Raw genomic sequence first — 13,600 nt, 5'->3', positions numbered from 1 at the left:
TCCCTCATGTCCCCTCCCCTCCCTATGTACAAAAGCTTTGCTTCCATTTTTTTCCTTCTATTTTCACTTTTTTTCTTGTCTCTTCCTTTCTCCCTATATTATATTTTATTTTGAGGCAGGATCTCAGTAAGTCATTAATTGCCATTCTGGGCTCAAATTTGCAATCCTCCTACCTCGGCTTCTCAGAGTACTGGGATTACAGGCGTGTGAGACCCAGTCTGCTGAATACCAGTGTTTTTAGCAGAAAAATAATCAAGCAGAGAAGTAAAACTTCATGAATCCATTGCTATTGGACTCACATTTCAAGAAGCTTCACTTAGTCCAGTCTCCATTCAAAGAAATTCTCCTCAGGCTGGAGGTATAGCTCAGTGGTACCAGAAAGTACTGGCCTGGCATTTTGAAGGCCCTGGTTTGATTCCCAACAACACACACACACACAGAGACATGGGGGGGGGGGGAGAGAAACACAAAAAAATCACAGAAAAAAATAAATTTTATGCCCTATTGAAGCCAGAATAGAGAAGTTAGGGCCAGGGATTTAGCTCAGTGGTGCGGTGCCTGCCTTACAAGGGAAAGGTCCTGAGTTTCACTCCTCCCCCCACCAGAAAAAAAACCAACAAAAAAAGAGAAGACAGTCAAATAGGGCAAAGGCCCTGAATAATTAAATTTAAAAAGTGGGGGCCTAAGTAAGTTACCATACCAGACAGCCCAAACAGGCCATCAGGGCCTAATGGAATGGAGGGATAAAAAACAGGTCCTTAACCAAATGGGAGAGACCTTGGAGGAAACAAAACACACAAGCAGCAGCTTGCTTTCAGGACATCAAAGGCCTATCTGCCATGAGGAACATCCCTGCCTGACGTACATATCAGTCCCAAAAACTGTATTAAAGGCCACTGGACTTAAACATCTACAGTTTTTTTTAACCCCTTCCTGACAAGCAGGGAGCTCTTTTCTTTAATTCTTGCTAATAAACATGCATTTGGCCATTCTCCACTCCCTGCTGCTTGCTGTTCTGTCAGCTTCAATCTTCCTTGTCCCAAAACAAGAACCAGAGAGCTAGGAGAAGCCAGTTACACTAACTTTCCTATGTTTCATTTCACATTTTGAAGCTTTTTGGAAATGTTCCTTTTATCTGAATTTATGTTAGACAGATTTTTTTTTTTTTTTTTTTTTTTTGGTACTGGGGATCAAACTCAGAACCTTGTGCTTGCAAGGCAGGTGGTGGCACCACTGAGCTAAACCCCCAACCCTGGACAGATTTTTAATAAACAATAAGGGAGAGCACACAAGAAGTGCACCAGATCTGTCCTCTAGAGAGGAAAATCATGATCAGGGATGAGAGGGCTACTTTCTTTTTAGTATGTATATTTTGTATTATTTGAAATTACTACCTAGACATGGTGGCACAGGCCTGCAATTCCAGCATTTGGAAAGCTGAGGTAAGATGATTGCCAAAAGTGCAAGACCAGCCTGGGCTACATAGTGACTTCAAGGCCAGCCTGACCTATGTAGCGAGATCCTGCCTCAAAAATAATTGATAAATAAATAAAGAGAAAAAGAAAACCAAAAAGTGAAAAATAACCCACCAAAACATAGTTGTGAAGGGTTGAGGATTTAGCTCAGTGGCACCATACCTGCCTGACAAGCACAAGGTCCTGAGTTCAAACCCCAGTAGCAAAAATAATAATAATAATAATCCCCACTTTAGCGGACACCAGGTCTTCAAGATGGCCTCTGTCGTACCAGTGGAAGAGAAGAAACTCATGGATGTCAAACTAGGGGAGCTGCCCAGCTGGATATTGATGCAGGATTTCACCCCTTCAGGCATTGTGGGAGCATTTCAGAGAGGTTACTATCAGTATTACAACAAGTACATCAATGTGAAGAAAGGGAGCATCGCCGGGCTTAACGTGGTGCTGGCAGCCTACCTGATTTTCAGCTACTGCTTTTCTTACAAGGAACTCAAACAAGAGCAACGACAAAAGTACCACTGAAAAGGGCCAGTGTGGAGGGCACACTCTGCACTCTAGACTGTGACTGCCTCATCCTACTCCCATCTGTGAAAAGCTTACTCATGGCTGAATCTGTTCACAGCCTAAGTGAGAATTAATGCTCAATAAAAGGTGACTGGTACAAAAAAATAATAATAATAATAATAATAATGCTGAAGTCATCTGATTCCTGTGGGACAAGGTAAAAAATGGAGTAATTGCATTTCTGTTCATAGATGCATAAAAACAAAATTACTGCCATTGGCCTTATTTATTTGGCAGTACTGAGGATTGAGCCAGGGCCCCCCCCAAGGGAAGCATACAATTTTTCATTTCCAAGAAATAAGGTGTATCTCCTGGGCAGAAAGGGGGGTGGGAAACGCGAACTCAACAGCCCAAGCAGGTTTGTGGCTAAACCTGAGAAGGACCACTCTGTGCGAGCAGAACAGAGCAGGTGTCCCTTACAGGCTAAGAGGCTTTTTAAATAGCATTTTCTGGCGGGCTTCTGAGGGGGTGGGTCAGGGGAAACAGCCAGCTGATGTGTCCTCTGTGTCCTTTACATCCTGCTGACATGTCCTCAGGGAACCCACAGTAACCTGTTGACATGTGCTTCGGGAACCGATTCTGGCCTGCTGATATGTCCTGTGACGTAAGCAGAAAGAAACCTACGTTTCTCTAAGATATCAGGTGGGCTCGTTCCAACTGGTGGTGTCCCTCCCTGTCCGGTCTCTATCACATCACCACCACCACCACCACCACCACCACTACCACACACACACACACACACACACTCTCCTCTGTATTTATTACAGTGTGTACTAGAATCTCTGCCTAACAAAGCCTTCCTGAACTTTTCTTTTTCTTTCTTTCTTTCTTCCCTCCCTCCCTCCTTTCTTTCTTCCCTCCCTCTCTCCCTCCCTCCTTCTTTCTTTCTTTCTTTCTTTCTTTCTTTCTTTCTTTCTTTCTTTCTTTCTTTCTTTCTTTCCTTCCTTCCTTTTGGTACCGGGGATGGAACCATGGACCTTGTGCTTGTGAGGCAGGCAGCAGAACCACTGAGCTAAATTCCCGGCCCTTGAGCTTCTTTCTTTTGTTGCGTTTTCTTTTGCTTTAAGGCAGGGTCTCACCTTGCAGTTCAGGCTAGCTCTGGATTCACTATGTAGTCCAGGCTGGCCTTGAACTTGTGATGATCCTCCTGCCTCAGCCTCCCAAGTGCTGGGATTACAGGCGTACACCACCATGCCCAACTCTTCCTGAGGTTCTTACTGACCTGTCCTGAAAATTCTTTTTCTGTAACAGGAGTCAGCGAAGCTACACACTTATTCAACAAGAAGGGCAGTTTAGCTTCTTTATCTCAGCCTCAGGAACCTCCTCAGACCCCGTCTGGTGACAGGCTTGGGTTCAATCACCACTATGGCCAAAAGGCAAAAACAAAGAAACCAAACACCACAAATCTCTTCTAGGTGTATAGAAACAATCCAACTCACATTTACAAGAGTCATCTAAAGCGTGTACAGAATTCATACAAATTCTTAAAATAGTGGAGAGAGAGGATTTCAGAATCTCCAGGTGGAAACTGCTCTGGCCTTAGGTAGGAATGGTGAGACATCTGGGGGTCCTGGAGTCTAACACTGTACGGCACGCTGTGATTGGCTTTGCACCAATCCCAAAATTTGAAAAATCTGGGGCTGAGGCCCCCTCTACTGGCCAGATGGCGTTTCCCTGAGCAGCCTGTGTATGAGCCTGACAGAGAGGAAAAGTGTAATCAGGCCTTGCAGGCTTCCAAGAACAAGGGAATCTGGGGCTCTGGAGGGAGCAAGGGGAATGCTAACATCCTCAGAGAGGTCAAAGGGCCCTTAAAGGGTCACTGGGCCCAAGAGACCCTACCAGAGAAAGGGACCAGAGTCCAAGTGGCTGAGCACAGTCTGCTGGGCCTGGGAGAATTCCTGCTCTCACTGAAAGGAGACTGCCCCTTCCCACAGGGCCCCAGAGACCACTGCTTGCCAGCTTGATGGCCGGCCTCTCTCCCAGGACCCAGAATAGCTGCAGCCAGGCCACAGGCCAAACCCTATGGGGAATTTTGGTTCCCAAATTTACCAAAGACCAAGAGGAGATGTTCAGTATTTGGGAACGCAGAACAGAGAAAGGATCAGAGAGCTGAGTCAGACAAAGAAGGAAATAGAGAGAGGAGGCTCTAGTCACAGCGCAGAGGAGAAAGACTCAGACTGAGGACAAAGACCCAGAGACCCCTTGGGCAGGCAGAACCAACCACAGAGACAAGGCGAGTGACCAGGGGCACACGGGGTCAGTATAGGCTAGGAATCCATCGATCAGAGCCTGGACTGAGGCAGAGGATGATGCAGGCTGTGTTGGAGGCCAGAGCCCAGGGAAGACCGAGCTGGGCATGCAGAAGGCCGGTCCCAGTGCCCCCTACACCACTGCAACTCCCACCCCATTCCAGCAACTACACACACACACACACACACACACACAAACACACACACACACGCACACGCGCGCGCGCACACACAGCTGCCCCCCTCCAACTTCCCCATAAGTGTTTTAGGAGCCTCTACCAGCCCCCACTCTCAGGCTCCGGACCCCCACCCTCAGGCTCCAGACCCCCACCCGGCTCCGGACACGCCCCCCACCTGGTTTCCCGCGCCCCCCCCCCCCCGCCACGGCTAAGCCCCTCCCCTTCCTCGCTTTGGGCCTTAGTCCCGCCCCGCCCCCCGTCCCTGGCTCCCCCTTCCTGGTTGGCTCTGTGAATCCCCAGCCTGGGGAAGTGTAGGAGGACGGCGCTCCGCCTGCCCGACTGGGCTCCCAGAGTCACGCGGCGCGACAGTGAGGGTGTCAGTACTGTGGCCTCCGCCTCCGATCCAAAGGAGGAAGAGTGCGTGGCCTCGCAGGGCGCTGGGCAAGCCTGGGAGCGCGCGCTTGAGCAGGGAGCCAAGCGCTTTATGGACAGGGTCTTTCAAAATCCTGTTTGTTGCCTCGGTGCAAGGGAGAGACCAGAGAAACAAAGTGACCCATTTACTCTAGATACTTGCACCGCTCCCAACTGCTGGAGGTGAAATTTGAACCCTGGCAATCTGGTTCTTATGACTAAACTCTGTTTTCTCTCCCTGTACTTTCCCATCTCTATTGTATTTTTGCGGTGATGTGGGTTGAATCCGGGACCTTAAACAACCTAGCCAAGCACTTTACCACGCACTGAACTACACACTCAGCCCTTCCCTTTTTTTTTGAAAGATAGGTTTATTGTGCTGTGATTTATACTATTGGATTTTTTTTCCATTTAGTTTATTGGTACATTTTAGGTATACAATGTAACAACAGTTACATTTCTTATTGGGATCTTGTACCTTTACATGATGTATCTTGGCTCTTGTTTTTTTCACCATTATACTATCGGATTTTTAAATATTACACTCTTTAATTTTAAAGTTTACTCCCATTTTAAGTGTACAGTTCAAAAATATTTCACAAATGTGTATAACTGTGTGACCACCACCGGTCAGGAAGTATAAAGGTATATAGGTACCATAAAGGTAGTATAGGTAGTATAAAGCATTGCCATCACCCTGAAATGTTTGGTCCCCTCCTCTCCCCTCTCTCACCACTGATCCCTGGTACCTCCTGATCTGATTTCTGTCCCTGCTACTTGGTCATTTGCAGGTGAGTAAAATCATACAGCAGGTAGCTTGTGTATCTGACTTCTTTCATCCTCTGCCCCTTCCTCCATCCCTCTCCCTGCCCTCTACTGGGGATTGAACACTGAAGGGGAGATAGGACCTTGCTAAGTTGCCCAGGCTGGCTGGAACTTCAGTCCTCTTGCCTCGGTCCCAGGTAGCTGAGGATACAAGTGTGAGCCACCACTACTGGCTCATGGGTTCCATATTTGTTGTTCTTGCTGAATTCCCCTTGGCAATGTCTGGTTTGCCTCCCCTACCCCCACAGACTGTGAGGAAAATTCTTGCCATCACCTGAGGGTAGTGAGGGCTTGGGAAGAGGAGAATGGGCAGGGCTCATGTTTGAAGGGAATGGAGCATTGGCTAAGGAACCAGGGGCAAAGCCTGGGCAACTTTGCAAGATCCTGTCTCTAAATAAAATTTGAAGGCGGCTAGGGCTGTGCTTCAGTGATAGCATGCTTGTTTGGCATGCTCTAGGCCCTGTGTTCAATTCTCACTATCAGAAAATAAATAGAAAGTGTTACCTCGTGGTGGATCCCACAGGTAGATTCCAGACTCTTGTGTAGACAAGCAGAGAACTGCAAAGCATACATCCAATGGTAAATGAAGAGCAGCACCATTTACTGAAGATCATGGGAAGATGTATGCAGGGAAGGTGCATGCCAGCAGAAACAAAAAGGGTGGCATCAACCGAAAAGTGGTGCCAGAGCAACGGGGAAGTAAAAAGCACTGCACACAGATAAAATAGGCTTTTGGATTTTTAAAACAAGTGCACCCCAGCGCAAGTGCCTTTCACTGGGTCTCTGGGCAGGGAGACAGCAACTGTTTGGCTCATCCAAGCTTAGGATTTCACTATGAGAAGAGGAAGATACTTTCAAGGGAGGGCCTATAGTGAAAAATCAGACTTTCTCCCCTCCCCCGCACAGAGGCGCCAAGGCAGACCTTGGGATGCTGAGCAGCTCCCAGGGCTCTTTGAGCCTCAAGGCTAAAGGGGATCCTACCTCTCCTACCTCAAACAGGCCAGGAGCCTTATGACAGCTGGTGCGCAAGCCCGCCTAAGCCTGAGAAATGCAGCAAAGTGAACACATGCTAGGTACTTTTCAAAGGCTGGGAGGTGTTGGGGAGTGTTAGCCTTGAGCTGAGAGAACTGGCCTGGCAACAAACGGGCTCGTGCCAGGGGATGGATAAAAAGGAGTAGGCTGGGGCCTCTGAATCCTTTTTTTTTTTTTCCTCACTGGGATTGAACCTGGAACCTTTGTACTGAGCTAAACCACAGGCCTGGTTGTTTGTTTGTTTGTTGTTTGTTTAGTGGTAAAGAGAACTAAACCCAAGGCCTCCCCACTGAGCTACATCCCCAGCCCTTTATTTATTTTATTTTGAGACAGGGTCTCACTAAGCTGCTAAATTGTCCAGGCTGGGCTCAAACTCACTGCCTCAGCCTCCTGAGTGCTGGGATTACAGGCATATGCCACCATATCCAGCTCCTCAACCCTTTTTTAGTTTTTTATTTGAGACAGGATCTCACTAAGTTATTGAACTGCCCAGGCTCGGCTGGAATTTGCAGTCCTCCTACCGCAGCTTCCAGTTCTGAGATTACAGGTGTAGGCCACCATGCCTGGCTGGCCTCACACTTTAAAATGCTATTCCCCGGCCTGGGTGGGGAGATGGGACAAGTAGGCATCTTCTGGAAGTCAGTCAGTCCCTACCCGTTATCTCTGCATGTCACAAACCCAAGATATCTGGGCAGCCTCCATTGGACTCCAAGAGTACCCAGAGCCCAGATTTGCATCCCTGTACCCAGGGAGGCAGGTACTGTCCGCTTCAAGGCTGGGGTGCCCAAACTCAGCCCCTCCGTGTTATAGTCCTTTTCAGAACACCGCGTCCTCCCATCATCCCAAGAGCTCTGTCGCTTTTTACCCACCGCAAAGGCTAGCTCTTGTACCGAATCAGCAACCTGTGTGACCCTGACTGGTGTCTTATTTATCATGCTGTATTACAGTAGTGTCTGTTCACATGTCTGCCTCACTCCATGACCGAGCACATGTGTCCGGCCGGGACCCTGCACACTGTCACCCCTGCACAGGGTAAGAAAGACCAATCTTATTTTTACCAACTTTTGGGTCAGGCTGAACAACACTTATTTACTCAGCAGGTGTTTTGGATTTGGATTCTGACAAGGAACTCACTCCCTACAGAGCTGTTTAGCCTCACCTTTTCAGAGTGGAAGGACTTATATTGATCTAGTCTGGGTACAACCACACCCTGTAGGAAGTTTGGACCTCTGCCTTCTCCTCTTGCATTTTATGGTGCTGGGGAACCCAGAGATGCTACACAGATGTTAGATATACTTTATTGCATGTCTTTAGGAACAGATGTGTAAGCCCAGCACTCTGGGAGGCTGAAGCAGGAGGATCACTAGTTCAAGCCCAGCCTGAGAAACTTAGCAAGTTAGTGATACCTGTCTCAAAAAAGGGGTGGGGGAGAGGAAAGCAAGAAAAGTCCATGTTAGAAGGTCTGTATCAGGCCTTGCTCAGCTGAGCCCAGTGGATAGAGCTTGTGACCATGCTGTGCTGTCCTGGCCTGAAATACAAGTGTCAGGGACAGAGCTCAATGTAAAACAAATAATTTTAGGTGTATACAGTCAGTCTGCAGAAGAGCAGCCACTCAGAGGAAATCAGCATCTTACTGGAAGCTTTTAAATAGCCCCAACCTGAGTGCTTGTGGTTTTGCAAATGAGAAGAGACAGCAGAAGCACTGTTTACTGGGCAGTGACAGAGAGCCACAAAGGCAAAGATGAGACATGCCAGTTCATCTCTACTCTTCAAGCACTCAGTTTTGCCCCTTCAAATCTCCCTCCTTATCAGTGTCCTTTTTTCTTTCTTATTTCTTTGGGGTTTTTTGTTGTTTTGTTTTAGACAGGGTCTCGCTCTGTAATTCAGGCTGACCTTGAATTAACTATGTAGCTTAGGCTGGCCTGGAACACTGAGTGCTGGGATGGCAAGTGTGTACCCCATGGCTGGCTTCTTTCTTTTTGAAAAAGACAGGATGATTATACATATTTCGGTGGGAAAGTGTGACAGTTTAATTAATGTATGACTGTTATGATTAGGTCAGTGTAACTTGAATACCCACCACCTCTGACTTTCATCATTTTTTGGAAACATTTATTAAACTATTAGCTACCTTGAAATATTCCATTAGTGGCTGTCAACCAGTTACCCTGCTGTGCTACAGAATGTAAGAAATTATTCTTACCTGGGGATTTAGTTCAGTGGTTCCACTGCCTGCCTCGCAAGCTCAAGGACCCAAGTTCGATCCCCGGTACCAAAAAAAAGAAATTATTCTTCAAACCGCACTGTGCCCCCTGCCCTTTAACCACCCTCCCTCCACTGGAAACCCTTGTTTCTCTAAGCTCTCCTGGTCAGGTTCTTGAGTGATTGTTTCCATGCCTTCTCCCTTCCAAAGGTCTTGGCTGGTGTGGAGGTAGTAGAGCTATTGTTCCAGTAAACCTTGCCAACTGCTTCCAGGAAAAGTGCAGTTAGGGGAGGGAGCAGAACAGGGTAGTCTAAAGGCTATCAGGAGTTCTGCATTAAAGTGTGGGCAATAAAAGAAGAGCAGACCACTACTCTTTAGCCTCTAAAGATTACACTCTGGCCTGATGCTCAGAAAACCAGCTTTTAAGAATGCTGCTTCTCTACAAAGCTACTGTGATAAAAACAGCATGGTACTGGCAAAGAAACAGACTTGAGGACCAGTGGAACAGATTAGAAGATGCAGAAACAACGCCAGACACACTCAGCCATCTCATCTTCGACAAAGGAGCCAAACACCCTCACTGGAGGAAAGATAGCCTCTTTAATAAATGGTGCTGGAAAAATTGGGTTTCAACTTGCCAAAGATTAAAACTAGACCTGTATCTCTTGCCATGCACTCAACTAAAATCAAAATGGATTAAAGATCTAAATATTAAAATAGAAACTCTGAACCAGTTGGAACAGAGGTTAGGTAGAACTCTTGAAGACATCGGTGTAGGAAAAGATTTTATGAACAAAACCTCAGTTGCCCGTGAACTAGCACAATCAACAAGTGCATCTCTTCTTATTAAAAAGCTTCTGCACAGCAAGAGAAACCACCAGCAGTGTGAAGAGACTGATACGGAAAAGTTTTAGATAACTTAATAGATTGAATATTAAGGTAGTAGTAGAAGCAAAATAAGTAATGTGTTCTTTTAAGATTTGCTTTTCCTGTAACTCCTTGTTTAAGGTGAAGATTATCTGATTCTAACCGGTAACTTCATTAACCTAACAAAGTTACCAGGCCAGGGTGAATTTACAATGTATATGGCCTATCTTGTGTCTGTGACTTGTAAATAGGAACTGGAATTGTATTTACATATCAAAGACCACTAGGGATGAGATCACGGCTAAAAAGGATATAAAGAGGGAAATGCTGAACAAAGCGGGCATGGATATTGACCAGACTGGTTTCTGGCATTCCAGAGAAGAAATTTTATTATTTTATCTGAATTCTGTGTCTCTGTGTATTTCTTTCCGAGATTTCCTCAACAAGACAACCCACAATGTGGGGGAAAAATCTTCACCTGCTCTTCCTCAGACAAAGGTCTACTATCTCAAATCTATAAAGAACTTAAAAAGATCAGACCTCCCAAATTTAAAGACCCAATCTGAAAATGGGCATCTGAAATGAACAGACATTTCTCACACAAAGAAGTAGAAATAGCAAATAAATACATGAAAAAATGTTCAACATCACTGGTCATTCAAGAGATGCAAATGAAAACAATGCTGAGATTCCACCTCACTCCAGAAAGAATGGCTGCTATCATGAACTCAACCAATAACAAATGCTGGCACAGCTGTGGGGAAAGAGGAACCCTGCTCCACTGCTGGTGGAAGTGTAGACTGGTGCAAGCACTGTGGAAATCAGTATGGAGATACCTCAAAGAACTAGGACCAAAAGTCCCATTTGACCCCACTATTCCACTGCTGGGGATCTTCCCCAAAGAATTAAAAGAATCATACCACAGTGATATATGTGTGCCCATGTTCATAGCAGCACAGTTTGTGATAGCTAAAACTTGGAAACAGCCCAAATGCCCATCAACTGGAGACTGGATCAAGAAAATGTGGGGTTTTTTTAATATAAAATGGAGTACTACTCAGCCATAAAAAAATGAGAAATTAGAGACATTTATAGCTAAGTGGATGCACATTGAGGCAATACTCTTAAGTGAAATAAATAAGACACACATGTATAAATACTGAATAGTTCCTCTAGTGTGAGAAACTGAAAGTGTAAATAAGGACCAAAATGTATAATAGGTAATGTGAAATAGGAACAAAGGGGGCAAAGGGGAAGGAAGTGGGAGGGCTAGGGGAAAGGATAGAAGGGAATGGGATTAATATGAGAAAATGGAAAAATAGGAACAAAATCTTTGTAAATAGGGAGGAATGGAGGGGTTGAAGGGAGGGCTGGGCAAGGGTGAAAAATAAGAACCAAGAGAGACTATGTAAAGGTGTAAATTTCCAATGATGAATGTCATTATATTGTATACCTAAAATGTACCAATGATTAGAATGAATAATCGATAATGCAAAATAGGAAGAAAAGGTCCAAAGGGGTAGGGGTAGTGGGAGGGGCAGAGGAAAGGAAAGAAGGGAAAGGAAAAATAATGAGAAATGGAAAAAATGGAAATAAAGTCTTTGTAAATAGGGAAGGGTGGAGGGGATGAAGGGAGGGCTAGGAATGGGGAAAAAATAAGAACCAAGATGCATTATGTAAAGGTACAGTTCCCAATGAGAAATGTAATTGTGTTGTATACCTACAATGTACCAATCAAAGAATTTAATAAAAAAAAAAAAAAAAAGAGAGAATGCTGCTTCTGAGGAAGCCCAGGGGAAAGAGCAGGTGTTGGAGGTTGGTAGCTCAGTTGCAAGCCAAAGGATGAAACCCTGGGTGTTTAAAGGCAGCTGGGGAGATACCAGAAAGGCCTTCAGATAAGCCCTAAAGGTCCTTTTCTCTCCCAAAGGCACTGAAACATCCTCTTTGTTGGATGCACCTGTCAGCATTTCCCAGTCAGGGTGAGGACAGCAGTTGTGAAGTTGGGAGAATTTACCACCATTCCTCAAAGATGGGTTTTTGGGAGGCCTCAGCTGCAATATTGAAGGAGTCCAAGGGGGTGGACCATGGTGAGGTACCTTTTTGATTTTTTTTTTTTTTTTTTGAGACAGGGTCTCATTAATTAGCCCAAGCTGGTCTCAGACTTGAGGTCCTCCTGCCTTAGCCTTCAGAGTGCTGGGATTACAGGTATGCGCCACCATATTTGTCTTCATGCTCAAGCTATTGATTTGGGGCCTAGAACCTTACTCAAGTTTACGAGCATGAAATCTTCGTATACTCCAGGATGACTCACAAAGGTGACAAATCACCAAACTGCAATATATATATATATACTGATGTGGATTGGAGACAGGGTAAAAAACTGAGATTGCATTAAGGATCACGGCAGGCTGCCTTTAAAGCCCCATAATACATCCATGTTGTAATTTGTCAGAACTTCCTTCCTGTTAAAAGCTGACCATTTCATTGCTAGTGTCTCTTTTTTGGGGGTACCGAGAATTGAACTCAGGACCTTGCGCTTGTGAGGTAGGCGCCAGAACCACTGAGCTAAACTCCCGGCCTGCTAGTGTCTTTTTGAAAGATAATTTTGTAACAACCATAAAACTTTAAATCCTCTATTCTTTGATAGTGATTTCACTTGTACATCCTGAAAAAAATACTCACACATTGGTTGTGAAGACACTTACAAGGGCATTTATTGCAGTATTGGTTTAATCATAAAAAATTAGAAACACTCTAAATATCCATCAATAAGGAGATGGATAAAGTATGGTATATCCATACTATGAAGTAGATTGTGCAGTAGTTCAAAAAGAATGAGGTGCATCTAGCACATCTGTAATCCCAGAACTCTGGGATCCTGAAGCAGAAGGATCCCAAATTCAAACCCAGCAAAATTAAAGGGAGGCAGCAAGTCTGTCAATGTAGCTTGGTGAGAAGACTCAGGTTCAATCCACAGCATTGCAACAACAACAAAAAAATCAGTACCTTAGGTGTACTTGTTATGATATCAGTTTTATCTCTCTACCATCACCTTGAGGAAACCAGGAGGGCTTCCCCCAGTTTTTCTCCCTTCCATGCTCTCTGCACACAGTCTAAGAATGGGCACATGCCATAAGTGGTGGCACATGCCTTTAATCCCAGCTGTCAGATTGCTGTGAGTGTGAGGCTAGCCTGAGCTCCACAGTGCATTTAAAGCCAGCCTGAACAATAGGCCCAAAAACAAAACCAATGGGCCTACGTCCAAATACTACATTCAGTTCCCTCAAACTTTCATTAGTATTACAATCTGATCTTTGCAATATAGCTCTTGGTCATTAAAAACCAACTGTGGGCTGAAGGAGTAGCTGTGGCACAGCACTTGCAGCACACACACACAAAACAAAAAAAACCCACATCAAGTTGCCTTAGATCAGAATACTGTAAACTTTTAACTTGTGTGCTTCCCAAGCAATCTCTTCAGCCAGCCTTCTTTCAAAACCAATGATTAGTGCCCCACTTGCTTCTTGGATCAGGGGTTAAACACAGAAAGGACAGGGTTGAGGTTCTATTATACTACCTACTAGAAACAAATGCACTCTCCAGAAAAGACTTTAAAAAGCAGGGTTAACTGAGAGTTCAGCTTGACTATTTATCTCTAAAAGTCTGATTATGTCAGGCATAGACAGATATACTTCCTTCTCCTTAATTTAAAAAAGCTTGCATATTCTATTTATTTTTAATTGGTTGCACTTTGAATGCCTTGTTATTGTAAAATAACAAAGCTCCCACAACCCA

General features: G+C 45.1%; 1 protein-coding gene across 1 annotated transcript; it reads left to right on the top strand.

Annotated features, from left to right (window-relative positions):
- Positions 1-1,711: 1,711 nt before the first annotated feature.
- Positions 1,712-1,997, top strand: LOC101702202 (ATP synthase F(0) complex subunit f, mitochondrial). The gene has a single exon (XM_004870762.3). It carries the CDS (start codon positions 1,731-1,733, stop codon positions 1,995-1,997), a length of 267 nt encoding a protein of 88 aa, XP_004870819.1. The 5' UTR covers positions 1,712-1,730.
- The last annotated feature ends 11,603 nt before the right edge of the window (positions 1,998-13,600 follow it).

This window comes from Heterocephalus glaber, unplaced genomic scaffold (assembly GCF_053883595.1).
Source record: "Heterocephalus glaber isolate CG9 unplaced genomic scaffold, H.glaber_assembly_v1.0 deba00000474, whole genome shotgun sequence".
NCBI classification, from domain to species: Eukaryota; Metazoa; Chordata; class Mammalia; order Rodentia; family Bathyergidae; genus Heterocephalus; species Heterocephalus glaber.
The sequence above is the reverse complement of the archived record's forward strand: the minus strand, read 5'-3'. Positions and strand labels throughout refer to the sequence as shown.

What these genes read in the sequence shown, in the direction of transcription:
- LOC101702202 (XM_004870762.3), top strand. Translation starts at nt 1,731, where the DNA reads ATGGCCTCTGTCGTACCAGTGGAAGAGAAGAAACTCATGGATGTCAAA.